Here is a 27,851-nt window from a genome sequence, read left to right on the forward strand (position 1 = left end):
ATTCATCAAGATTCCCTCAATAAATAGATAAGCAGCTGCATTTTCTCCTCATGTGGCTCAGGAGTCTTAAGATGTGGGAAGAGCAGACTTACTGAATGGTAGTTCTGTTTACCCTTTGAGGTGAGCTAAACAGAACCCCTGGGAACATGTGGATTGAAACTCTAGAATGGTAGGGATGTCACCCCGAGGTCCCCTTTGACTGGGGGGTGGTGGAGTCCAGGAACGGGACCCCGTGTTGAGAAATTACAGCGAATGAAAGATCAGCTGGTGCCTGCCTGCTCCCGGCAAGAAGCGCCCTGTCAGAGAAGCTGCAGGCCCCTCGTCAGGAGAGCGGGCAGGCAGGGGACTCGCTCCCAGTCGGCCCCCTGGGACCTGGCCGCCACTCTGGAGGCACAGCCTTGCTGACAGTGGGGAAGGTGGATCAACACCGCAGCTCCACCATGAATATGCAAGAGGGAATCCTGAGTTTCGGGGACAACAAGGGACAAGGGGCCGAAGGGGCTGCTGGGAGGTGGGGCAGGATGCAGGCTAGGAGTCATGGCCTGACTGTCCAACTTTTCAGTAATGTATTTTGTTACCTCTTACAAAATGCGCTTGCCTTGGACCTCTCCGAGGCCCAAAGAACTAAAGGAATACATTCTTTAGGAGCACCAGTGTGCGTGCCTGGAAACCATCAGTGGTGGGCTCCTGGGTTGGTGAGGCCAAGGCTGCAGGGCCGCCTCTTAGCAGGGATGCCAGGGAGCTGGTTTCGCCTGCAAGGCTGTGGATCCACCCACTCTAGCCTGGCCCTGGCCAGTCCAGGGGCCTGGATTCTTCTTTACCCTTGTGGCAGTTGTGTCTCAGACATAACTCATTTCTAGGTATTTGTCAAGAGTGCCTGGTTTGTTTTCAACATTTGCTCTCCATGACTTGGAGCTAAATTCTAACTGAAATGTCACCCAAAAGAGGGTGGCTGGAGCCAGAGGCCGCCACGGCAGGGCATTAGCTCAGGAATGTAACTTCTCATAAAGAGATTTCATCTTTAGCGCCCCTGTGGCCACATCTGGGGTGCTTCCCTGGACCTGTGAAAGACCCTGGCAGCACTGACCTCCCCTCAAAGCCAACAGTCCCCTATCCCAACCACATCCCATGGTCTACCCCGCCTGCCTGCAAAGCCCACACAGCCTTTGAGAGCCAGGAGTGTGGCAAGGAGAGGGTAGGTCTTGGGAGTGCCTGTTCCTGACACTGACTTGCTGAACCTCCTCTCTTGCCTCTCTGAGCTCCCATCTCCCTCGTTGTCCTTCATCTGCAGTGAAGGACAAGGAGGTGAAGAAGAGAGGCATTGATCAAAGACTGGGGGGTCACAAGCTGGTGATCCATGGGTCAAATTTCACCCAGACTTCTTTTTGGCTGACAGAGCATTTTAAAGATCTCACACTTGAATGCCACTGGGTAGGGCAAGCACCCACCACCTAGGATGCCTATGCCCTGGAGAAGTGACGTGGTCACCCCACCTGCCCAGCCCAGGAAGCAGCTGCTCCAGGGCCCTTGAGAAGGTGATGGTTGCTTCCCAAGGCTGTGGGCACCCCTGATGGCCCAAATCTGGGGACTACTGCATATTGTCACAGCCAGGTTTGAAGTCTGTTCCATAAGAAGGAGGACAAAGAAAAGAGGAGTGTGGAGACATCTCTCCTGACACTGGAGCCCGGGACCCTGCGAGTCAGAGCGGGGCCCACGTGCAGGCCCTGTCAGGCCTTGCTTGGGTGAGCTCCCACGCCCGCTGAGTCTCAGGCACAGCAGGGAAGGAGTAGGGGTGAAACCTCAGAAGTGTTGGTGTGGATCTGGCAAAGACCTTGCATTTTTTCAGTGTTAATGGGAATCAAGTTGGACCAGCAACACCCTGGCCCCTCCACCAAACCAGCCTCTGAGTCACAGTTTTTTCTTTCCTCACTGCAGGTCTTGGGGTTTCTAGGAGACTAAAGGGTATTTCTAAGCCAAACATTCCCATGACAGGAGCATGAACCTGGAGAGAGAATTAAGCCGGGAAATCTGAGCATTCTCTTCACCTCTGTCTTGCCATGTGAGCCTCTCAGTTTTCCCATCTATAAAATGGGCATTGTGATCTTTGCCCCATGGGATGGTCAAGGATTGCAAAGCACCGTACAAACATCAGTTATAAAAGGGTGAACCCTAACTAAGGCGCCTTGGGAAAGGGCTGTGGATTTGATATGTCATCAGATTTTTCTAGGTTGCAGACAGACTAATGATATGAAAATTTTTTGTAAAATCTACAATGTCCTTTTCAAAAAGGGCTGGAACGCAGGGCTGAAGGCCCACGGAGCAACACCCCAGGCCTCCTGCCACAATGCTGGTGAAAGCCCTGGCCTTGTGTTTTCCATTCAGAATTCTCTGGAATCTAATCAACGGCTTGTGTCCTTTGGAACCTTCCACACCAGCTCCTAGGCAGCTCTGCAGGCAGCATGGGAACTCAGTGGGTGAGATCAGGTACGTGTGTGGGAACATGCGTGTGCTTCCATGTGCGCTTGTGCTTCTGCCTGGCAGCCCAGGAACCAAGTGGTTGTCTAATCAATACAAATGCAATCGGAGGACTCCAGAGGAGAGAGGAAAGGCATGGAGGGAGCTCATCACAGGCCAGGAGGAGAACAGGATGGGGAGAGGGGTACACTTGAGGCCAGGTGGGCTTTGATGAGGAAGGATAGTGTGCGCTTAGGTAGCCAGTTCAGGGAAAGGTGACCTCCTCCCAACAGCCTGAGACCATAGGAGCATCAGGATCCAGGGATGTGGGTGCCAGAGGCCAAGAGGCCTGTGCTGCAGACCCCAGACTCCACCACTTTCTCTGGAAGGGAGGGCAGGCGGGAGACTCCAGGTGACATACCTGCTCCTACCTTGCCTGGCAGATGGAGGTGCAAGCCGGTTCATCTGGGCTCCTGGAGGTGGGCTCTGGCCCAAGATGTCTCCTTTCTTTGCACAGCAGGTTTCAGGATGGTGGGTGTGCCTGCGGTGAGCCCACTGGGGCCACCTGTGCCCTGGGGACTGGGCTTCCTTGGCGGTTCTAACAGCCCCAGGATACATCATCTGAGGAGGTGGCCCAGAACCATCTTCTGCTGCCCTCACCATCAACTTCCCGCCCCAGGGAAGGGAGGATCACTACAAGCCAAGGGTCAGGGGGCCGAGCCCAAGCCTCATCTTCACTAGTCGCTGCCTGGGGACTCCACCTTGCCGAGCCTCAGTTTCCTCTTCTATTCTACCACCTTATAGGGGTATTGCGGTGGCGGGGGACACTTGGTGGTAGTCAGAGGAGGTCTGCTGTGTCTCCCTGTCTGGCCCTAGGTCTCCCCGAGCTAGGGCTCAGTTTCCCCTGAGGGGAGCTGACTTACGTCTTCCTCAAAGCTGATTTTCACCCCCTAGGTGTTCTTTTTTTAAAACTTTGTCCAAATATTAGCAGGACTCAGGTGCCCCAGTCTTCTTGCTCAGAAGTGGAGGGCCTGCCCCAGATGCCCCTGTCACAGCCCCAGCAAATGGGGAGAGGAAGTAAGGGAGGGAGAGAGCTGTTGGGTAGTCCTGCAGGGGAATCCTGCTGTACCAAGGCAGCCGAGGCTCAGAGAGGTGAAGGGTCTTGCCTGAGGACCCATAGCAAGGCAGGCACAGGTACAGCCAAGACAAGACCGCTTGGGCCTGATGACGTCAAGCATGGGCTCTCTCCACCCCAGCTCCTTGCCAGCTTGGTGACATGCAGACATTGGGCACATGGTCACAGGAGATGGCCAAGTCCCCTGTCATAGCTGTCATTCAGTCCAGATTTGGATGACGCCTCTACCTGGCTGTTCTGAGTTGGCAAGAGACAGTATGCAAGGAATTGAGGACCAAGGCAAAGAGATGGCAGCCCCTGGTACCTCCATTTCAAAATCACTCCCAGTTCACACCCCAGTTCCTCACTGCCTGTCCTGTTCTAGGAAGCTTTCCTCTGCTCCCCAGATCCTCCCAGGTGGCTTTTTCTGACCACTCCAGCCCACAGTGAGTTCTCCCAACTCCCACTCCAGGCTCCCAAGGCCCTTGGCTATGTCCTGACCATCACAGCCCCTTGTATCAGCAGGTAGGTACGCGCTATGCAAAGCAGGCCTCCACCCCTACCCGAGCACCTTGGTTCCCAGCTGCATAGTAGGCTCCATGAGACAGAGAGGGGCTGCTCAGGATGTTCTGGCTGACTGCTGTAGGTGTTTGTGGTCCTTGGTCCAGACAAAGCCCTTTCTGTTAATCACTGTCTATGTGGCAGGGACAGGCTTGCCCTGAATCCACTCTCTGGCATCTTGGAAGGTGGGAGAAGTGTCCATGGTGGGTGTCCAGTGTGATTTGAGCCTGGGCGCACCTTAGTAAATGCATCCCAGTTCAGTTCAGTGGTCCAGGGGCAGGGCGTCTGGAGAGCCTCACGCTCCGCCTTGGACCATCATCTTCTGGGTCTCGTCCGGCCCTAACATTCCAAGTCCACAATGCAATTGGTATTTTGGATGCCATCTCACTTTAAAACAGTAGCTGAGGAATCTCCTAGACGGTTCTCTTTTGAGTCCTTTGATACAGAAAAGAGTTGCTTGCACTGCACTGGGCCCAGGGAAATGGGGGCAAGAAGCCAGGGAGGGGTCTTGGGGGGAGGGGGGTGCTTAGAGAAAAACCAACCCAATGAGACTCTTAGTCCAGATATTAAACAAGTAGCATGAGCAGAGGCTGGGGTCAAGAGGTGGGCATCCTTAGTCTCAAGGGCAGCTCCAAACCCACCTTCAGGGGCACCCAGGGCAGAAGCGTGGCTCTGTGCACAGGTCCAAGTCCTCCTGTGACACCTCCGGAATGCTGGATGCAAAATGGGTGGGCAGTCTGCTCAGCTGGATCCTCGGGCCCACAAAAGAAGCAAGAAGGTATTTACATGGGTGCTGTTGAAGCAACAAAAGCGAAGTTTTCCTTCCAGGCCTGGGGCAGGAAGACGGGCTGATGGTCAGACAGCTCGGGGTGTGGGGGTGGGGTTGGGGTGCTGGCAGGCTGCGCTGGGGCTGTGGTTGTCTGCAGAACAGTCTGTTGGTTTGCAGTCACCACCAGGAGAAGCTCATAAGTTGACTCTTAGAAATGGACAGGTGTCTAGAAGTCCAATAGCTCTATCAGAGACCCCGGAGTCCCTGGCAGGAAATGGGGGAGGGAGTTTCTGGCGAGTGGAGGGTTGCTGGGGGTGGGTGGTCTCATTGGGCCCCTCTGGCTGTGTTTGGAGGGGGCTGGGAGGCTATGGCCTTCAGTGATATATGACAGAAATGCTTGGCGCCTGCCTGGCTCTGGGGGTCAGTGGCGGTCGTAGGCAGTGGCAGCTGTGGGCGGGGCGGCTCCTCTGGCAGCAGCAGCGCTGTAATAGTACGGGGAGCCTGAAAGAGACAGGAGAGGCCTCAGAGGTTGGAGGGAGACCTCGTGCCCCGAGCTCCATACCTGGGGTCCCCTTTCCACCAGTATCCCCTACCTCTGTCCCTTCCTCTTCCTTTTCCAGTCCAGACCACTGTCCTCTCTCACCAACATCTTGGTCCCTCCTCAGGGCCACTGCCTGCTTATAGGTTTCAGGGCCTCCTCACCAGCTAGAGCTGGGGTGGGCAGACTGGGGCCGATCCCCCAGCCCCGATTCAGTAATTCGTGTCTTCCCGGGACCCGGGACCCGGCCCTGCCCTGTTGTTTCTGTGTTGTCTGTGGTGCCCTCATGCTGCTGCTGCAGAGCTGAGTATTACAAGAGAGACCACATGACCCGGGGAGCCTAGCAGGTTCACTAGCAGGTCCTTTACAGGAAAAGTGTGCCAATTTCTGACTAGGAAAATGAAAAGTCATCGCTTCTTAGTTTGGCCCATGGGAGCTTGGTGACCTAGCCCTGCCAACCTCTGAACTTCCCTCCACACCACCACCCTCCTGCTCACACTCAGGCACCCCGCTCCTGCAGAATCCAATTCCACAACCCTCTCAAATATACCAGAGTGCTGATGGCAGCTACCGCAGGTGGAGCACTTGCATCCCACCCTGCCACGTCCTTTACACAGGTTGTCTCATTTAAACCCACGGGGCAGGTAGAGTTAGCCCATTTTCTCATACTCCCACGCCTCTGTGCCTTTTCCATGCTCTGCCTCCTGCCTGGAATATCTCGGCTGCACCTCACACCCGCTTCCCTGTCTGCTGCCTAGTGCTGCCTCCATCACGTCCCTGAGTCCCTGTCTCCTCCTCTGGGACACCCCCTTTCCTGAGCCCACGCCCTGCTGTAGGCTGGGCCACATCCTCTGATCACTTCCTGCTCTTCTTCTCCCCCCTTCACCTGGATGGAGAGTCCCATAAAGGGGCTGGGTTCTGCTCTGCTCAGTGTTCCTGTCAGCCCCCGGCCTGCAGCCCAGCATGTGGTACGTGCTCATCTGGGTTGGCTGAGAAAATGAGCAATGGCACTGAGTGAACCAACAATAGTAAAGACCCTGCCCATTCATTCATTTATTTTTCTGACCCCATTGGCTGCAGTGCTGGGCAATAATGAACAAATGCAGGCCAATGCTCAGAATCAAGAGGGGATCAGAGCTCTGAGAACAGAGCTCTGGGAATGCAAGATTGTTCTGGCAGAGTCAGGCTCTTCCTAGAGGAAGCAGGTTGGGATGAACTTGGAGGATGTGAAAGTTTGGGTATGTGAATACATGGGAGGAGGGAAGGGTATAGCCCTGCTTTCTGTGACCTCTGGGCAGAGCCAGTGTGGGGCCTCATGTTTTGATGCTGGGTTCTTCTCACTGTTTCTGGGCTGCTCTCTTTGGATGACATGTTCTAGATGAGGCCTCCAGGAGCTGTGCTCTGTGCTCAGACTTCTCCCCAGGGATGAAAGAGTCTGGGGATTCTCAGGGAGACAAGCAGATTTTCAGAGCCATGGAAGCTAGAGACACTGGGCCATCCCCTCCTTTTATGGGTGAGGGTGGGAGTGGTAGAACTGAGGCTCGGCAAACGAAAGTCATGTGCCCAAAGCCACAGAGCCTGGCCTGGAATTCTGGTTGTCAGTCCTGGATTAGGACTCTTTCAGCCATGATGCAGTTCACCGCATAAACAGTCATGTTGGGGAGCAGTGTTTATGCAAGTGGCTAGCAGCTGGGGTCCTGCCAGCCGCTGTAGACCATGTGTCTGCTGGGATAGGAACAGTAAGCTTCTTAATTCCCCGGGGGACGTGGCTCATTCCGAAATCTCACCCAAATCTAAACCAGTCCTGGCAGTTCTCCCAGATTCCATGACTGGGCACCAAGGCCTGGAGATTGCCATTCAGGCTCTATCACTCTTGGCTGAGTGATCCTGGACAAGTGACTTCACTCCTTGAGCCTCAGTTTTCTCATTTGTAAAAGGAGGTCACAGAGGGGCTGTGTGAGGGCACCCATGAGGTAAAGATGTGAAGGTGCTTTGGAAATTGACACTTTTCTAAGCCCTGTATATCCTTTAACTCTTTTAATCTCCACAACAGTTCTATCAGGTAGGCACTAGTATTGCCCCCATTTAGCAGATAAGGAAACTGAGGCACAGAGAGAATAAGTAGTTTTCCCATGGTCACCCTGCTAGTATGGAATCAAGAGAACAGGACTGATCTGTGCTACCAGCCCTCCAAACCCAGCCCTAATTAGTGAATATAATTCTCCCTTCTGGTCCCCAGGAAGGCAGTATGGCTCAGGCAGTAGTGATAGTTGGGGAGCAGTCAATGCTGGAAGGCACGGACACCAGTGCCAGGCTGGAGTATTCCCAGAGATGGATTGTTCTGCTGGCCCCTGTCACCTCCCTGGTTGGACTCTTGCCTCAGATGTCTGTCAGCCTTCTCTGCTCTCTCTTCTGTGTGATGGGGCCAAAAGCATCTGCAATGCCAGCCTTGCATCCTCCCTTTAGGGCCCAGGTGAGGGGTGTGTGTGTGTGTGTGTGTGTGTGTGTGTGTGTGTGTGTGTGTGTGTGTTTGTGCGCACGCGCGTGCATGCGTATGTGTGTGTGTGTGTGAGGTAAGGGCCAGCCCCACAGGCCCAGGCATGGCACAGAATCAGGAAAATCCCAGGGGCTGCCCGCACAAATGAGGGACAGGAAATCCTGGCTCGGTCCTCCTAGTTTCCCTGGAGTCAGCTCTCACCCTGGGCTCTGACTCTCTCCCCTCTCAGAGTCTAATCTCTTGGCCAGGCCGTCCAGTAGCCCCAGTGTGAGGGCCCCATGGCAAAATCAAAGAACACCTACATTTACCATGAGAAATGAAAACATCACCTCACAAAGCGCTCTGTCTTCCTGGTGCCCATTAGACCTCCATCTAGAATAAACTTGTCCTTTCTTCTGTCATTTTTCCTCTCTAATTCACATTATCATCAATTTACTTCTTGACACAGTCATTCCGGGCTCCAGCTCGTTCTCTAATCCCTTTACAGCGGCCACAGGCACTCCGGTTCTAATCCTAATTGACCGCAGCGGCCTTTCTTCCTGCCGCCAGCCCGCCACCCCGCCTGCCTGGGGCCCCAACGGGATGCCAGATCCCGGCTCTCCTGGCTGGGCCTGGCGTGGGTAGCCTGCGGGCAGCTCCCAGGAAGGAGGGAGAAGAGAGCCTCAATAGGTGGCATCACTTGTCCTCACGTTGGCGGTGTGTCCCTGAACAAGGCTCCCTTCCACCAGACCGGCTGAGGTGTGGGCAGGGTATGTGAGAGTCCTTCCTGTTTCCACAGCTCCCGCTGTGACACCAAAAAGCCTCAGAGCAGATTCCCCCTGACACCCTCCCTAAGTAGCAGAAATAGTAGGCCTACTCCTCTAGCCCAGTGGGTTTCCTCCAGCTGAAGCCCTGAAGACACTGGGGGAAGGGCAGGCTGGTAGTGGGGAACAGGCCTGGAACTTACAACTTATGGCAGAGCAACATATGGCAGGGTTTCCCAGGTGGCGCTAGTGGTAAAGAACCTGCCAGCCAATGCAGGAGATGTAAGAGGCATGGGTTTGATCCCTGGGTTGGGAAGATCCCCTAGAGGAGGACATGGCAATCTCCTCCAGTATTCTTGCCTGGAGCATTCCATGGACAAAAGAGTCCATGAGGTTGCCAAGAGCCAGACAGCATGCATGCATGCATGGCAGAACAAGCCTGGCGTCTCCCTTGTCTCCAGGAAAGTGAGATCACTGCACTCGGGGCCTCAGGAGAGCATCATGACCTGCTCGTGCTTGAATGATACTGCTGGTGGCCATTATCTTCACTTTACACCAGAGGCAACTGAGGCCCTGCTTGGTTGATGACCTGGCTAAGACTCCCCAGGCTACAGACTTGGGCAGTGCAGAGGCCATTTCTCATGTTTGTAACAGCCCAGTGTTGTTTAAACATTTCTTGTGTTTCCAGAATTTTCTGTGGTATGAGCCCCTGCTGGGAGTGGGTACAGAGGCACCCAGCTCTGGTGGTGGCAGCACAAAGCTCTCAAACACCCTGGTTGAAGCAGCAACACAAAGTGGGCTGCTCATAGATGCCAACAGCAGGGGTGTTTATGCTAGAGCAGACCTGGTGGTGTTCCCGGCTATGAGTCCCATAGCTATCTCTTTGATCCTCCTAGAGATTATGGGAGCCCCCAGTATTCCATGATAAATTCACTTTCTGCTTAAACTAGTGAGGGTGGAGTCTGTTGTTTGCAACTAAAAGCCTGATAGATAAAGTAACCCAGCTTTCAAAAATAGACCAGCACTGTTCTCATGGCATACAAGGACCGAGTTATCTGGGACTTAGGCTTGTTCCTATGGAGAGATAAGCCTCTTTTTCTGGTTGTAGTTCTGTTCAGACTGAATTGGTCAGGAAGAGAAAAAGTACCACATCACACACTGATTATTAATACAGGCTCTAGAATCAGGGTGACCTGAGTTTGAGTCCTCATTCTGCTACCTGCATGCTGTGTGACCTCAAGTAAGTTAATTAACCTTTCTGAGCCTTGCTCTCGTCATTGGTAAAGATAATCCTATGTGCCGTCTAGCGGATAGGATATTTGATAGGATAAAATGAGGGTAAGATAAAAACCCACATGAAGGGTTTTGCCCAGTACCTGAACAATTAGCAAGTGCTCATTTGGATGAACAGAATTTCGATTTTTTTTCTCTTTTCCACACTGGTTCTGGCACCCCTCAAGGCACTGGGCACATCCTAGCACAGGCTTTCTCATCGTAGCACACCATCCTAAGGCTCTCTCACTCCCAGCCTATGAGATCCTTAAGACAGACTCCACAACTTTTCCATACCAGACACACCACCCACATGTATAATTGTGCATGTCAACTGGATTTCACCCTATCTTGAGCAGCAAAGGCATCGGATGCAGTCTAGCCCCACCCTCCCTTTGACATCCCCTTGGGCTGCTAGCTGCCCACACAATCAGGTGCAGACTTCTCAGACTGGCATTCAAGGTCCCCCACCTCCTACTCTATCCCATGGCTACACTTGCCCAAGCAGCTCCTTTCCCACTTCTCTCATTCTGGAACTTGCGGGCAAATGAGCCTATTGGATACCTCAAACAAACAAAAAAAGGCAGCCATACCCCTGTGCTGGGGCTCAGGGCTCTGTGCCGTGCATGGGCTTGATTTCAGCCCCTACTTGTCCCCTTGGGCAGTGCACGGCCATACATAGAGATCCTAGGTCAACATGGCCTCACTGGTATCACGTCCATCACAAGGAATTCCTCCTACAGTCTGACCCAGGCCTCCTTTGTGCCACATCCCCTGTGGGTGTCTCAGTAGTGCTGGGTCCAGAGCCCTGTACGAGGTCGATTTGCAGGGAGCAGCTCCCTAGTTCAGGCTCCAGACCCAACTCCTGACCCCATCCCTGCTGAAAGACTCTGGTTCAGGGTCAGCGTTTGCCTCCTGAGACTGACAACTGGGCCAACTGAGAACCCAGACCTCTCAGAGGGGCTTGTTTAAGGAAAAGCATAAGGTAAGCAGAGACCTGGTTCAATACTTAGAATTTCAATTTTTACCAAAGCCAAAATAGAAGTCTAAGCCATCGGTCCGGAGATTCAGCCCCTGCAGGAAGTCATAGAAGGTGAGAGCCCGGTCTTCTATATAATGAAATCTGCAGGCACAGGTCTGGAGCACTAGCTGGCATTGTTCCTTATTTCTCCTGAAGTTTTGCATGATAAACTTTCAAAATGCTTTGGGCGGTCCAAGGCTCAAACACATGGAAGAACGGCAGCCAGGAAAGTACAGCGTCTGCATCATTGTCCCAGTCACCAAAGCAGGTCGGGGAAGGGACCAAGGCTGTGACGTCATGGCCTCCTTTGCACACGCATGCCTGGCAACTTGAGTTTGAGGACATAAGGTTCTTGCCTTTTTGATGAAGTCTATGGTTCTTAGTCCTTAAATAATTCAGAGGACCCAGGGAATTCACAGGTTCTTTCTTAAGTAAGCCTTGCTAAGGTGTGCAGACAAACCTGGATGGTCTCAGAGGCCCTTCCACATCTGACCTTAGTGGAAATTACTCAGCTGATTGCTGGGGAGGGATCCATGTTGCTGCCTGGAGGCTGATGGGCTAGCTCCTCCCCCAGGGTGACTGACATCTGTGAGGGGGACCCTTGCCTCCTGCTCCAAAACTTCAGCTCCAGCTTGGACTCACTCATGTAAGTTCACTGAAACAAAATAACGGGTTCTCCTTGGCCTTCTAAGATAGCCCTGTGGGGTGACTCAAATATCTTTGATGATATACACAGATCATACTGGCCCCAGCCATGGACCATCTGCAGTCTAAGGCCTGGGCAGAGGCTGGGCACCAACTGAGCTCGGCATGGCACAAACTGGCAGACCTTCAGACACAGGGCAACCAGTTTCCAGTGGTATCCACAGCAGACATCACTAATCAATATCCGTGCCTCAGGGTCCTTATCAAGACAGACAGCCACTCCCAAACAACCTAAATTGGTCCCTGGCTGCCCTTATTTAGAGATTTATCACCAACCTATTCAACGATCCTTAAGAAATATGTTACTCTTAGGTAGGCACTTTTCCTACTTTTCTCTTCCTCTCTCAATGGCCTTTTAAAATCTGTTCCCCTTCTGTGCCATCTCCCATCACCCACTAAAACACATGGGGGAGGGCTGATGGCACAAGCAAGGCTGGGGTGGTATTTGCTGTCCTGAAGCTCCAGCACAAACTCCCATGTTGCCAGTGTCTGGGGGGAGCTACCCACCCACCTCAGTGACCAGGCCTGATGATGTTGAGGGACCCTGGTCCAGTGAGGCCCTGATGGGCAGCCGATGGCCCAGGGGCCCTGCAAGGCCTCCGCCAGTACTCACCAAGCAGCCCCGGGTTGGGGAACCTCCAGGAGTCGTTGTACGAGGGATACTGAGGGTGGCTGTAGGGGCTCCCGGAAAACTCACTGCCTGCATGTGGTGGGTGGGAGAGAAATAGGAACCGAATGTCAGGTCAGGTTCAGAAAATGCCACTGGCACTTGTCTCCCTCACAAACTGTGGGTACTTTGTGTAACTAATAAAGGCAAGTCCGGTCCGCCCCCTTATCAAATGGACAGCTGTCATTGGCATTGTCTGTATTTCCCCTTAGAACTTTATTCATAGGAGTGAATGCCAGGTGACACTAGTGGTAAAGAATCCGCCTCCCAGTGCAGGAGAGGCAAGAGACACAGGTTCGATCCCCGGGTCAGGAAGATCCTCTGGAGGAGGGCATGGCAACCCACTCCAGTACTCTTGCCTGGAGAATCCCAGGAACAGAGGAGCCAGGGGGGCTACAGTCCATGGGTTGCAAAGAGTCGGACACGACTGAAGCAATTAGCACCCGTGCACATATTTCCCCTTAGAACCTTTTCTTATTCTGGGAGTGAATACCAGTCTCTCACACATTGAATACCATTGAATTACCACATGCCAGGCGTTCCCTAGGGTAGCTGGCCCATTTTGCACATGAGAAAACTGACGCCCAGGGTCTCTCACAATAAAGCCAGGAATCACCCAACCCAAGCCCAAAGGCCCAGACTGCTTGTTTCTCAGACTCAGCCCTGACCGAGGTCACTCCAGGACCACAGTGTGGAAGCAGCGGCACCCTCCATGCGTTTCCTGAGTGGCTCTGGACTGGAAGGCCACAGATGACCCCAACTCTGGTCTAGCCCTCTGGGCTGTGAATCCGGAGGTGGCTGCTCCCCAGGCCTCTCTCCAACGAGGAAGTTGAGACATAAACTCAGACCCTCTGCCAGGAGGAGGCAGATGGCACTTTGCTGACATGAAGGGACTAGCCAAAGGGCTGGGGGAGCGCAGAGGAGGACAGGGTTGGGGCCTCTGGGCCTGGAGGGAGGAGCAGGAGCTGCAAGCCACGCCAGGTGGGACAGCACTGGGCACGGGGGGCAGCGTGGAGCTTGAGGACGGTTCACTCCTGCCCAGCAGCTCATGGAGCCATGATGCTTGTCTTTGGCACTTCCCTCCCTTCCAGCTGCAGGAGGGCCTCTTGACCACTGGGCAGTCACAGGAGAGGAGCCCAGAATCCCTGCCTTCAAACCTGCCCCCTTGGCTCTGTAACAGGACAGGCCCCGCCTGTCGGCTCCCTGCGGCTGGGGCTTCTAGGGGCACAGGGGCGCCCGGGCCTGTTAGCAGGTTGTATGGGCAGCTGGCTATTGAGTAGCTTTTTAGGCCACTGGTTACAGAGCATGTGGGCCCCTCCCTGGCAGTGGTGACAGGAGTCTTCCAGCCCCATGAGACGACCCTCGGCACCATCCATGCTTCCAGGGACTCTTTAGATGCCAAAGGGTCGAAAGGCAGGAGCCTCTAGAAGGGCCACCAGCCCCAAGTCAGGACTTGGAGCACAGCTCTTCCCTGGGAGGCCTCAGCCAACATCTTAGGGCCCCTGGGGCTCCACCAGGTGCAGTGGGAGCGAAACAGCAGGGCTGAGAGCCAGCCGCTCCCAGCCCTCAGGCCCAGCTGGCCTCCTCCCCACTTCCACCAGCAACCCAGGCAGAATGTGTGCGTGCGCGCGCGCGCACACACACACATGCACACGTGTGCTCCTCCTCGGGCCTCTCTGGGGGCCACTCCCAGCCTGACAGGCTGAGCTTTCCAATTCTCTGTTTTTTATGCCTCAGTGGTCAGGGTGTCAGGTTCCGGCGAACGAGGGAGAGCGTGGTGACAGTGCGGGGCCGCGGCAGCTCAGCCCCTGGCGTATCCATCAGCGCCATGGCACCCCCTCCTCCTCCTGGGGGGTCAGGTGGGGGAGCAGAGAGACCGAGCTGCCTGGAGAAGGGGGACAGCCGCACTTCCCCCGGGGTTCTGGGCACCCTCAGAGCTGCCCCATCAGAGGCACTTCCTGACAGCACCGTGCCTGGCCCAGGGCATTGGTCTATACCAGCTAATGCTGTCTCGGCAACTCCATCTAGCAGCACCGGGCCCATCTGCCAGGCCCAGCTCCAAGGCCACCTCTTCCAGGAGGCCTCCTTGATCTCCAGACCCTCAAAGTACAAGTCTTGGGCCTATTCAACTGGAGCTACTTAGTTAACTGTGTCCGTTATCCATTCTGCACACTCCCCCAACTTTGTCCCCAGATTGGCAACAAGCCATAAACAGTTCCAACTCCTCTAGAGGATGTGCCTAAGTTAGTGTTGCTCAGCATCCTCGACCACATCCCCACCTGCCTGACCTTCTAGAATCTCACTCAGATACCTCTTCCTCTGGGAAGCCCCCCTCGACCCTGTCCTGGGGTGTACTCCATCTCCTGCTGTGCCCAACACCAGATTTGCTCTGTGACATGGGAGTGTCTGTCTTCAGGTCGGTGTGTGACTCCTCTCAGCACCCACATGCCACCCACCCCCCCATGTAACACCCCATCCACAGCAGACAGTCAGTGCTCCAAGAACCACGAGTAGCTCACCACCTCCACTGTAACACCGTGCTCTTGTCTGCACAGCTCTCTCCCTCACCTCCTTCCAGGCTCTACTCCAAAGTCACTTCTAAACCATTGCATTTCCCATGGAAACACCTTCCACTTTCTCTGCTTAACTTTTCTCCATAGAACTGATCACAAGCTAACATATCTTGCTAATTGTGCTCATCTATCTTGTTAATTCTATGTTCTCCATTATGCTTGCATCCCCATGTCTAGCAGGCCCTGAAAACCGTTTGTTACATGAATGAAAGAGTGGGAACTCTTCCGTCTACCAGAGATGACTCTCACGGCTTCCATTATTAACACCGATAGCCAGGGCTTTATTGAGCACCTGCTGTGTGCCAAGATTCAAGCCGGTTTATTTGATCCTTTGCCCAGGTTCCATCCACCATGCTGTCCTGCTCCCTGGTGGAAGAAGTGAACCTCCAGGGACCCACCCCGCCTGGTGTGTTTAGAGCAGTGGCATGGTGGTACCCTCAGTGGGCCGCTGTCCTGTGAGATGTCCCGTGAGAGTGCACCCTCTGGGTAAAGGGAGCTTGACCATCTCCGGGGCAAGAGGTCGACCTCAGGGCTGGTCCAAGCCTCAGGGCTGCTGGGGCCTCTGGATGAAGTGCCACACAGGCAGCTGGCAGGGCATGGGCAGTCCTCACCCATGAGATGTGGGGGTGGGGTGGGGGGTGGGGCAGGTCCTCAGTTGCCAAGGAAGATGCCTGTCTGTAGACCCGGCCTCAGTTCAGTTCAGTTCAGTTCAGTCGCTCAGTCGTGTCCGACTCTTTGCAACCCCATGAATCGCAGCATGCCAGGCCTCCCTGTCCATCACCAACTCCCGGAGTTCACTCAGACTCAGCTCAGCCATAAAGACGGCTGGGGAGCAGAAGACCACCCAGACTCGAGCCTGCATGACGCCACTGAACCTGGTGGCCCTCAGTCAGTCTGGCACAGAAGCTGAGAGCAAGGGTTCTGGAGCCAGGCTGCAGGAGCCCACATCCTGCATCTGCCTATTCCTAGATCAACAGGTTGACCGTCAGCAGGATGCTCGACCTCTCTGTGCCTGTTTTATCCTCAGTAGTCGGGACAATGAATAGATCCCACTGCCCATGGTCATTGCAGAGACTGGTGATACACAGTGTCTGGCATGCAGTGACTGCTCAGCAAATGTCAGCCACAAGGACCACGACCCGACATCAGTTACCAAGGCTTCCTCCACATCTAGGATCTCATTTAACTTTCCTGACAGTCCTGTGAAGTTCCCAAGATGGGTGCATCTGTCTGCATTTTATATGAGCAAATGGAGGCTCAGGAAGGTGGGGGGACTTGTCTAGGGTGGGGGGCAACTCTAAGTCCAGCTTCCTGTCTCCCAGCCCAAGGCCCTCTGCCCATGTGACACCATGACACTGCCTTCCCACTCTGGGGCCTCTGTCTTCCATTTGTACAAGGGCGGGTGAGACCCAGTGATGTCCAAAGACCCTTCCTGTCTTCTGAGCCTGAATTTCACTTCTCAGGTGCCATGGTGCTCCCAGCAGGGAGGGAGGCCCCCTCCTTGAGGCTCTGTGGGCTTCACCAGATGATGACTTCCTTTGGGACTAGAGGTTTCAATCTCCTGCTGTGTCTCCCTTGCTTAAATTCACCACCATCACAGCACCCAAGGAGCATTCACCTTCTTTCCTTTAAATCTTAGGACTGTAGCTTAGAAAAGTGAGTCTGGTCCAGCCATGAGAAGTTCCAGGAAAACACTAGGGATGCTTTCTGCGGGGAGAGGAGCATATGAGCAGGAGGGGTAGGGGTTTGATGTGCAGAGGGAGACAGGGCATTCCAGGCACAAGCAGAGGTCTGGAGTTAGAGGGTCAGAGTGTGCCCCCTGCAGAGCCAGGTCTTCCCAAGGCTGCAGCAGAGGCAGCCCACGGAGCAGAGTAGGGTTGGGCAGAAACATCATGCTTTTCTCCCTTTAGGGCTGGGGCTGGAGAGGCCTTCAGGCTTGGCAGCACCAGGACTTGGAGGACAAGCTGGAAGAGGTGAGCCCATGGTCAGGGAGAAGCTGTGGCTGCCACCCATGCGATGGGGAACGGGAGAGGGGAACGTCCACAGGCACAGAATAACGCTCCTCAACGGCAGGAGTGAGATTGAGAAGGCAGAACGTGAGAGTCCCACTTCTGGCTCATGGTTGGGGTCCGGGAGGAGCGGCCAGATGGCCCAAGACAGACAGAACTCTCACCATGAACTTCTCTTATGACCAAGGACACCATGGGGCTCTCACCTCCTTATGCTAACTGATCCATGCTTTGGGCATCTCTCAAAAATACCAGCCCATTTAAACTGGGCAACCTTTTCTTTATGCATTAACAGAAAAGCTCCTGTGATGCCCAATAGGGGTGCCGGCCCCTGCCCAGCAGCTGTCACTCAGCAGGCAGTAAGACCTCCATCTGAGGAATTCACAGCACACAGGCCCTCCTTGGAGATGGCTCCTGGGCTGTCTGCAGGTGCACCCCCCAGAGGCCCCCAAGAACTCTCAACAATGAAACATGCATCATGATCTCCTCCATCTCCAGCACCCCCAGGAGTGAGCAGTCCTGAGGAGAAAGCAAGACTGGACCTTCTGAGACAAGGCCTGGGATCTGCCCTGGGAGCTGGGCCCCCACACTGTGCTAGGCCAGCGGAAAGTGGGGAGGGGCAGGGGAGGGGGCTGCCCATAGGGTGGGTATGGGCTTCGTGTGGCAGGGCTCAGAGGGAGCTTGCCCCCATGCTCTGAAGTGCCCTTAGGGAAGTAACAGAACCTCTTTGGGGTCTTCTCATGTGAATAAGGGCCTAATAAAAACCTACATCATAGGACTGGTGAGAGGTAAATGAGATAATATTGTTGGAAGCACAGAATTACCTTTTCCCGTGTCAAGGAGACTGGGGAAGCTGGGGAGAGAGGTGAGATGAAAAGGCCTCCTCTAAAGACTGAAATCAGGCCCTAAAAAGAATTTTATAGCTTTATTTATTTTTATTGCTGAGTTCTTGGATGTGCAAAAGGAGGCCCAGAGCAGGGTTCAGGAGTGAGGATGGAGAGGGCTCAAGGTTGGTGCATGAGAGGATGGCGGGACCTGAACTGGGGGAGTTGCTGTTATCAAGAGCGAGCGGAGAGACAAAAGGAGATGCCTTGGGGATGGAGAACATTCAAGAAGTGAGCATCTAGGGGACTTCCCTGGTGGTCCGCTGGCTGACTCTGCACTCCAGTGAGGGGGCCCGGGTTTGATCCCTGGACAGGGAACTAGATCCCACATAACCGCAACTAAGATTTCACATGCCGTAATAAAGCGATCAAGCTGCAAGGAGGACTGAAGACTCCCAGTGCCACAACTAAGACCCAGCACAGTCAAATAAATAAATACAATGTCGAAAAAAGAGAAGTAGACGTCTAACTCCCATTTTAAGCCATCCATGTTGGGACATAAAGCCTACTACAAGCTCAAATGCCTATATGACTGGGCTGGTGTTTTCTCCCCACGCGGAAATCAGAGGAAGCAGCTGAGTGCCACATTTGGGCCGCGGGTGGCACTGAGATGAAAGACTGTGGTCCAAAAACAGTATGGATCACAGAACCCAAGAATTCCGCGACATCAGGAAGCCGGAACCGCAGGTGGGCATGTCTGGGTGAAGTTAGGAAGAGTCCAGAGGGCGTGGCACTCCATCTTAGGATAACCCACCCAAGATGTTAGAGCAGAGAATGCTGGGGTTCAGGCTGAGGGACTTGGCCTCTCACTGGGTATCCGAGGGACTAGCAATCACTCCCCTCGTTCCCACCACCCCCCAGCAACCCACTCCTTCCCAGAACTAATGCAAAGTAAACCTGGCCATTACCCTCTCTCTACACCACAAATTTATCTTACATTAAACCTGGCCAACTTCTGCTGGGACTCATCACCCCAGATCATATGGACCAGACGAACTTGAAAGACAATTTCCTTCAGCCTCCCCTTCCCCAGGGCCACATGGCCAGGCAGGGCCATAGCAGGATCAGGACAGTTGCCTATCCCTAGGTCCTCAGGCTTCCACCATCCCAGGGAGAGCTTCACTGGGCCGGCCAGCCCTCTCCTCTCTATTCCCCTCCTCTGGTATGTCTGAGAATTTTCAAACACAGAGCAAAGTTGGAAGAATTTCATCGTGAACACTGTGTACCCACTACCTAATTCCATCATCAATATTTTCTTACACTTGCTTATTAAGTCTGTCTCCCTCCAGCCTTTCATTCATCTTATCTTTTGTGTATTTCAAAGTAAATTGGAAACATCAATACACTTTCCCCTAAGTACTTCAGCAGGCATATCATTAACTGAAATTCATTATTTGTTTAAAAGTTTTTTCTCTTGATATAAAGTGTACACATAATGAAATGCACAAATCTTAAATATACTATCACTGTGTTTTGACAAAGACATACACCTGTGTCATCCAAACCTTCATCGAGATACAGAACCTTAAACTTCACCCTAGAGAAGGAAAGTTCTCTTCTGCCAGAGAAGGAGGTCTTTTGACCCACCGAGAACCCAGTTACTTGGTGATCTGACTGAGTCATTCCCCCATGAATACGGAGCTCTACGATTAGCATTGACAATCCAAACCCTGATTGCTAAGAGGCCCCTGACCTGCAAATCAAAAGCCTGCAAAGCTATTGTACTAAACAGAATCAAGCTGAGGAATGGATGTTCTCCCTTCAAAGACCCAGAAAGAAAGCAGAGGTTTAAGAAATTTAGAATAAATGGCGGATTTTCCCAAAACAGCACTGTCTTTCAAACATTGAAGAGTCGGCTGTTAAAAAAAAAAAATGAGTTAACTAGAAAGGATTGATTGAAATTAAAAGTTTACAGGAGGCCACAAGAAAAGGCATGGAACGCAGCTGCCCTGAAGATGCCAGGGCCAGGAAAACCATCAGAATCAGAAATGTTTTCAGTTTACCTTCGTTAAAAGCTCGGAGATGGCAAGAAAGTCGAAGTTTCCTAAAATTCTCCGAAGTGACAGGTAAACGGGCTCCGTGTAGCTCTTAATTAACCCAAAACGACACCTGCCAGATGATGGGGATTTGCAGAGCGCGCCGGGGGCCGACCCCATCTGCAGATGGTGGGCGCCCACCTCTGCTCCAGACCTTGGCTGACTGCAATTAACATACGGAAAGTCTTTCAAAGTGACTTCACTGCCAAGTTCTATTTCTGAAGGATTCAGACTGGGCTTTGAAAGAAAATCTTTGCCGAGGAAGAGGAAGAGGAAAGAAGGATTTGAAAAGGGCCTGTGAGATTTCTCCAGTTGCTCTCTGCAGTTTTGTAGAACTGCATGATACACTGCGGCTCAGGGGTCAGTGGGTACCTGGGCGTATACAACCCTGTCTATGGCCACAGTGATCCTGATCATAGCACCCAACACGGGCATTGTCAGCCTTGCAAATATATTACATATTATTTATATAATTACATTATATAATATACCACATTATTACACACACACATACACATTATTACATATACATACAAGTGTACATACAATATGTATAATACACACATATCCACATATGCCCGTATGCCCTCACACACACAAGATTCTGGGGCTCTGTCAAGTCTCTGAGTGACCTTGATCAAGTTTTTCTTTTCATCCAGACTCAGTTTTCTCATCTGTATAGGTGGCGTGTATGGGACAGATTTAAATAGCTGACCTCAAAGGGCTTTCATCACTCAGATCCTCCTCTTTCCCACTTTCACTACACCCATTCCCACCCTAGTCCCCATGAAGGCCGAGGTTTCTCAACCATCCTCTCTCCAGAGCCAGACCTTCCTGGGCTTCCAACAGAGAAAGGAAAACCCAAGCAAGCTTGGTAAAGGTCAGCCCTGTCAACCCAGACAGCCCAGCACACAGAGCATCGATCCGTCCCTGGAAAAAACCTCTTCTCCCACCAGCAAGGCCAGCCACGAAGGCCTTCAGAAAAACCAAGAGAGGAGAAAAACCGAGGCAGAGGGCGGGAGTGAGGGGGAGAATGTAGAATGTCTCGTTTCTGCTTCTCTAGGGAGCCATGGACGTCACAGCTGGACAGCGGTGCTGGCCCGGGTGCAGTGAGACAGAGCTGCAGGCCAGGGCAGAGGCAGGGTGCTGCCCCCGGCCTTGGTCCCCTGTACAGAGAAGGCTGCATGCCTTCAGCCCCCTTCCTGTTATCTACAACCACAGACCCTGAATACTGGAAGCCTTCAGGGAACTCAGGGGAAACAACACAACAGTCACATTTCAGTGCCTCCAACATGGACCACAGGGCCTGCACAGACCCCACTAGCTGGCTGCCCATCAGAGGCAAGAAGTGGGCTTCCTGAGCCACGTGGGGCCAGCAGAAACAGTTGCTGCTCTGACCAGTGCTGCTTGGCTTTCATTTGTTTGTTTATTTTCCACACTGTGTTATTTCTTCCCTGGCTGCCCAGCGTTTTGAAGGGGCAAGTGTGTCATCAGCTACAGAACAAGCGATTTACAACTGTCTTTCCCAAGGCTGACTTCCTCTCTTTCTGTGATGTGCCTGGCCCCTGTAGGTGTTTCCACGTGTGACCCATGGCTATGCTATGACTCATACTGAGCAGTTCTGGTTCCATTTTAATCTGTTCTCTTGCTGTGGTATTATTCCAGAATTCTGTCCCAATGTTCTCATTTAAGCCAACAATGTACACGACAACAGTGTTTCACTGGGGCGTAAGACAACCCCTGATTGTGAGTGTGTGTAAAGAACAGCGGAGTCCTTAGTCTCCAGTGTACCCTTACCTGGGAGTGCCCACAGGCAGCACATGTGTGAGGACCAAGCTGCAAGGTAACGCCCAGGATTCTCAGATGGGATCAAGGCCCTGCAGGATCTGTCCCAGAGAGTTTCCCAGCCATATCTCCCACTGCCCCACTGCTCTTCATCTGAAATGCCACCTTCCTCCTGCTCCTCATGTCCAGTCCCCCACCTTATCAAAAGCTGGCTCAAATACCACCTCCTCCAGGTAGGCTTTCTGGATTGATGATCCCCACTTTCCCCTAAGCCTCCAACCCTGGCTATGGCCAGGCGCACTTCCTGTCTAGACTCAGGATGGTTGTCCAGATGCTGGCTTCTGCGGTTGGTAAGTCTGTGGCTCCTCCTTGAGGGCTGACCATGCGTGACTGACAGATCGCAGCAGCCCCTGCTGCCCTCCCCTTGCTCTGGCCCCACCCATAGTACTAATACTTGCTGGATGAGCAGTGCTCATGCCCTACAACTGTTCCTTGAGCCAGGTGCTTTCAGTGTCAACAGAAACAGGTCATGAAACACTGGTCTTTGATCTTGGATAGACGCCTAATGCATGAAACAGCAAAACACCCAGAAAAGAGCTGTGGGCTATGTCTGCTGCAGGGGCCTGGGTGCAGGTCCCACAGGTGGAAAGGAACACTGGATGGGTGCCCTCCTGAAGGGCTAGGACCCCCACCAGGCCTCTCTGGGCCTCTGTGTCACATGATGATAGCACCAAGGTTGGATCACTCCCAAAGAGCAAAGAAAAAATTTTTTTTAATGAAGGAGTCAAACCCACTGATAGTTACAGTTCAGAAACCAGGACCAGACTGCAATCCAAGCACAGCAGGGCTGGAAAACGAAGAAGGTGTCTTTTCTTTAGTACTCATTTGGCCATCAGAAAATGCTGCATCTAGATTTTACCTGGAGACTTTCTTTGAGTGACCAGGATGTGACTAAAAGCCCCCTTTCCAAGCCTAAGCTGCCAGACTGCAGGTTCTACAGAATTCAGCTGGAGTGGTATTGAACTGTATTCCCGAGAAAATCCAGCTCACGCATCTGTGACGGATGTCTAATAAATTCGTGAGAATTCTGTGAATCCATTCCATTCAGCATTCAAACCATCCCTACTCCATTCAGAGCTCTGTGCTGGACTGCCTCTCCACACTCAGCAGATGATGCCCAGGCCCCAGTCCTCACGGCACTCCCAGCATCTAAGAGGAGTCCTTAGACCCAGAACTAGACATGCAGGCATCAGTTAACAGCGAGGAGGACTTAGAAGCAGAGCAGAAATTATCATTTATCCTGGCTGGGGCATCCAGGAAAGCTTCTTGTAAGAAGTGGCTGTGATCTGGACTTTAAAGGACATGGAAGTTGCATCATTTAACGGGTTACTGAAATCTGCTCCACCAGCCCCGGCTGCGTTCTGAAGAGTCATAGTGTACTGTCCCTGTCCCCATGGAAGGGACCCTGGGGGAGGCAAGGCAGTCTCCAACTCCTCTCAGATAGAAGGGGGTTCTACAGGATACAGTGCATCCTGGTGTGGAATGGGCTACAGAGACCTGGGTCTTATCTGTTTCAACTCCCCATCAGGCAACTGCCAAAAAGGCACACTGACTGCAAAACCCCGAAACCCCTGAACAGCTCCAAACCACATCCCCACTCTGGTAAATTATTATAAACAGGTAGGCACGGACAGTCTGCACAGGTGGTAAGAGCAGCCTTGGCTGCCGTTCTGTGTTGGTAACTGAGGCGATGGGGAAGCCCTCAGGCTAGGAGCTGGTCAGTCCTTGTCAAAGCCCCTCAACTACTTAGGTGAGTGGCCTTGGAAAAGTCACTTTACATCTCTGAACCTGAGCTCCTTATTTGCAATGTGGCATTACAGCCTCACACAGGGCTAAATAACAATATCAATGCATTTCAGTCTTCTGTGAACCAAAAAGTGTTCTGCCGACATGAGGGTCCGTTATTCGATACTTAACTCAGGTCTTGGCACATAACACATGCTTGGTGTGACAGATGAAAAAAATGGATGCCCCGGGACTTGTTTTGAATGAGAATTATATTTCCAGATGATTTCTCATATTTTAACAAGTGCTCCAAATTCTGGTTGTAGGGAAAGCCTTGAACTAGGAGTCAGGGCCTCAATCTCATTCTGTTCCTACCACTGTGCAACCTTGGACCTGTCCCTTCCAAGTTCGCTTAGCCTCAGTTTCCTCAAATGAACCATGGTGGGTGGGAGGTAGACTAGGTTGGTTTCCATTCTCTCTGCACTAGGGAGCATTTTCTCTCCCCTGACACCCTCTCAGTTGTCCCTCTGCTTGCTTAAACGATGGGTCCAACCCTATACACTTTGAGAGTGTTCTGTGAGGTCTTTTTTTTTTTTTTTTCAGGAAAATAGACAATTTCCACCAGGCTGCCTATAAAGCTGAAACAAGCCTCCAGCCTCAATCACCAGCTCCCAGACTCAGAAACCAGCCCCAGCCCTTGGCAGCTCAGAGGCCCTCTCACATTCCCAGAGCCTCCTGGGATGCCTTCTCTCGGCCCATGTCAGCCCAAAGCTCTGAGTTACTTTCCTGTGGCCGAGACCTTGGCCTGTCCCTCAGAGCAGCCAGGGGTTGTCCTTGGAAGAACCGCCTGCCCCCAGCTGGGCCTGGCTCAGCGCGGAGGCCCGAGCGTCCTGCCGCTGACTAATGAGAGGAGGTGACGGTGTCACACCTTGCCGGGAAGCCACAGTGCTGGTGCCGACCCGTGATGCCTGCCATCAAATTTTAATGCTGCTGCTGACATATTTATGGAATGCCTCACCAAGTGTTTGCGAGGAGACCAGACAAGATTTACCTCCACAATTACTACCACGATGCGCCGGCTCTGCTGTGCGCTGCGAGCTTGCAGCACAGTCGCCCGGAGCCCTGGTGCGCCCCGAGGAGGATCGCACTCAATTCCACACACCTTTCGCGCCCCCAGAGCGCAAGACGTGGGGCTGGAGCGGAGATGAATCACACGCGGTTCCTGCCAACTGAGAGCTCGCAGTCCACAGGAAGGGGCAACACACACATCGATTACTCGAGTCCTGCGTGGCTGGGGACCAGTGCACAGATACAGGGAGAGAGGCAGGCTGGGCTCAAGGGGGAAAGGGCATTTTCTCTATCAGAGTCAGGGTCAAGAACAAAGCCAAAAGCAGAGCTCCATGGGGCCACTCAGCTGCTTCAGCTCTCATAGTCGTTCCCCTGCCTGGAAGGGCCCCGTGGTCTCCATCTCTCCCCACTGCTGGGCTCAGCGCCTCTCCTTGAATAGCTGTGCCCCCATTCAATCCTCGGGGTGCCCTCTCCAAAGGCCTATGGAGTGGATGTAGCCTCCGGGTTCCTCTCCCTTCCTCACCGTGTCAACAAGTCCCTTCCTCTTCACGCTGTAGGGCTCTCCCTGAGCGGAGAGGTGCCAGAGGGCAGAAGTGATGTACATGATCTGGGTCCATGTTCTCAAACCTTGCTGCCTCTTAGAGTCATCTAGGGAGCTTTGGGAAAGCCACATGACGAAGAACACACCCAAAGTAGTTCAATCAGAGCCTCTGGGTGGGACCAGGTATAAGATTGGTCCCAACTCCTGAGGTGAGTCCTTGTACAGTGAGTTTGAGAAGCAGAGGACAGACACTAGCTACTCAGCGTGTAGTAGCATCAGTGGATCTTGTTAGAAATGCAGGGCCCTAGGCCCCAGTCTAGTGTTACTGAACCAAATCTGCTCTGGAAGATGATGCCCACATGGTTTGTGTGCAGTAAAGTTTGAGAAGCACTCACTCACATTAAGGAGTTTCCCAGCATCCTCAGAGGCACACTGTGTCTAGTCCCCAGGCCTCCTGAAACTTGGCCCCTAAGAAAGCGGGCCTTTAAGAAGGCTAGCTGCCAACAGCTGGCCGCTAAGAGGGGCCGGCTGGTGTGGGTGGACTGCAGGCAGGTGGTTGGGCAGCTGCCACCAGTACTTAGCAAGCTCGCTGAAGCACCTGTCCTGTGGAGGGACCTGAATCAGGACAGCCCTCAGGAGGATTCTCACTACTGTCAAGCCTGGACCAGAGGCAGGAGTCCCAGTGAAGTCCCACCTCTATCACAAACTTAGTCTTCCCCAGTCCAGGCCTCAGTTTTCTCATGGGTGAGAAAGTCAGCCCTGCAGTTGGCTGTGCTAATGGAGACCTCTTCTTTCCTAAATTTGACTGACACTTTCATCTGTGTCCTCTGTGACCAGCCCACAGACCTAGCTGAGAGGCAGCTTAGTGGGGAGGGACCTAGAAGGGGGAAGGAAGATGTCTTTGGGGGCCCGGGAAGGAAGAGTGAAAAAGCTTCCTAAGGGTACAAATGCAGGGTGAGCTGTGGCAGGGAACCTCCAGGTGTGCTGGGGAGACCCAGCGTGTATCTATGTTGATGTTGGGCATACAGCAGACAATGTTTCATCTGCCCACTCATTCAGCAGGTGTCAGCTGAGAGCTTGCTAAATACCAGGCACTGCTCTAGACACTGAGGATGCAGCCATGAACAAAACAGACATTCCTGCCCTCAGGGTACTTATATTCTAGTGACATAAACAGACAATAAATAGGAAAAAAAAGCATACATTATGCACTAAGAAGAAAACATAAGGAGATGATATAGGGGCTGGGGATGGCTTCAGCAAGAAGGTGACTTTCGAATAAAGAGGTGAAGGAAGTGAGAGTCAGACCCGTGAATATCTATGGGAAGGGCAGTCTGTGCAGAAGGAAAGGCAAGTCCTGAGGCTGGAGTGTGGGTGGCATGTTGGAGGAGCAGAGAGGAGGTCTGTGAGGCTGGAGAGGAAAAGCGAGGGAGGGGCAGGCAGCGATGAGTTCAAGGAGGGAAGTAGGAAGGGGAAGATCTTGTGAGAACATCAGCCTCTGCTCTGAGACAGCAAGAGGGACACGACCAGACTCAGCCTGAAACAGGCTCACCCTGGCTGCTCTGGTGAAAATGGACTCGAGGGGGTAAGGGTGGCACTGGGGAGACCAGTAAGGAGGATACCACAAACATCTGCTGAAAGACGGACCCACCCACAGAGTGGGCACCTCTGGCCACATGGAGCTTCAAGCTACGAGGCTGGAAGGGCCAGGCACTGTGGCCATGAAAGCAGATGGTCAGCTGGCAGAGGCCAAGGACATTCATAGGGTGAGGCCAATGACATTCAGCTGGCGGAGGCCAAGGACATTCATAGGGTGAAGACTAGAATCCAGGTGGGCCGCCTGGATTCTAGTCTTGACTCAGCATGGCCCTGGGCCAGCCCATTCCTCTCACTGAGCCTAAACAAAAGTAATAATCAGGAGCGCACCCACAGGGTTGTGGTGAGAATTCAGTGAGTGTGTGGATGTACCAACTGTGGGTAAACGGACAGTCCTGTCCCATCCTGCCCTGTCGTGCCCACACCAGCAATGCCACACACAGGAGGGCGATGTGTCCCAATTCTCCACTAGGGGGAGCCTGGGCAATTCTTCCTTCAGCAGAAATGAAGTTTGCAAGCATCCATCCTGGCTCATCCAGGGAACTGCAGAAGTGCCCAGCATGGCCCTCTGGGGTGGGAATGAAAGCATGCCTGAGCTGTCCTTCTAGCCTGGGATTCTGTGGTTGTGGGTGGGGGGAGCTAGTCTTCTCCAAGATATGTTCTGAGTAGCCCAACAGTGGCTACTGAGAGGTCATTACCTGGAGACCTAAAGCTCCCTCAGGCTCACACCATAGCCCCCAAATAACAAACCAGAGAGTAGGTGGAAAGGAAAAGCCACCGTGACTGAAGGCATTTGGTCTGAGGTGAGCAGGATAGATGGCTTTTAGTCCACCCCTGCACACGTTTGTGTGTTTACTTCCTCTCTTGGTCCACACATTGTTCAGAAGCTTCTCAAAACTTCACTGAGCATCTGCCCTGTGGCATGCTCTGTGCTGGGTGGTGCTGTGATGCCACAGACAATCAGGCTCATGAGCCTCCTTTGGCTGGCTCAGACAGCCAGCTGGGGTTTTGAATTTCTCAAGGTCTCTCTCATCTCTTCGTTTATCTGAAGTCTCAAGAGTTCCACTAAGATTCCCTTAAGATAGACAAAGGGGGCAGGGTAGCCATGTAGGGATGAGTAGGTTGCTCACTGCACAAGAACAGCCAGCTGATTGGGCACGTGGGGACTGAGAGTCAGCCTGCTCTCCACTTGCCATACCCTGAACCTTGGAGTGAGGCTGCATCCACTCATGA

At 53.0% G+C, this 27,851-nt stretch overlaps 1 protein-coding gene across 3 annotated transcripts in view; it reads right to left on the reverse strand.

The window, feature by feature from the left end:
- The window catches only part of PAX5 (paired box 5), a 179,047-nt gene continuing 156,445 nt past the window's right edge, over positions 5,250 to 27,851 (reverse strand). For all 3 annotated transcript variants that reach the window (XM_018052180.1, XM_018052183.1, XM_018052181.1), the window contains 2 exons: positions 12,288 to 12,374; positions 5,250 to 5,399 (listed from right to left, as the gene is read on the reverse strand). In XM_018052180.1, coding sequence (XP_017907669.1) covers positions 5,320 to 5,399; positions 12,288 to 12,374 — 167 coding nt within the window. In that variant the 3' untranslated portion in view covers positions 5,250 to 5,319. The remainder of the gene's footprint in view (positions 5,400 to 12,287; positions 12,375 to 27,851) is intronic.

Source organism: Capra hircus, chromosome 8 (assembly GCF_001704415.2).
Source record: "Capra hircus breed San Clemente chromosome 8, ASM170441v1, whole genome shotgun sequence".
NCBI classification, from domain to species: Eukaryota; Metazoa; Chordata; class Mammalia; order Artiodactyla; family Bovidae; genus Capra; species Capra hircus.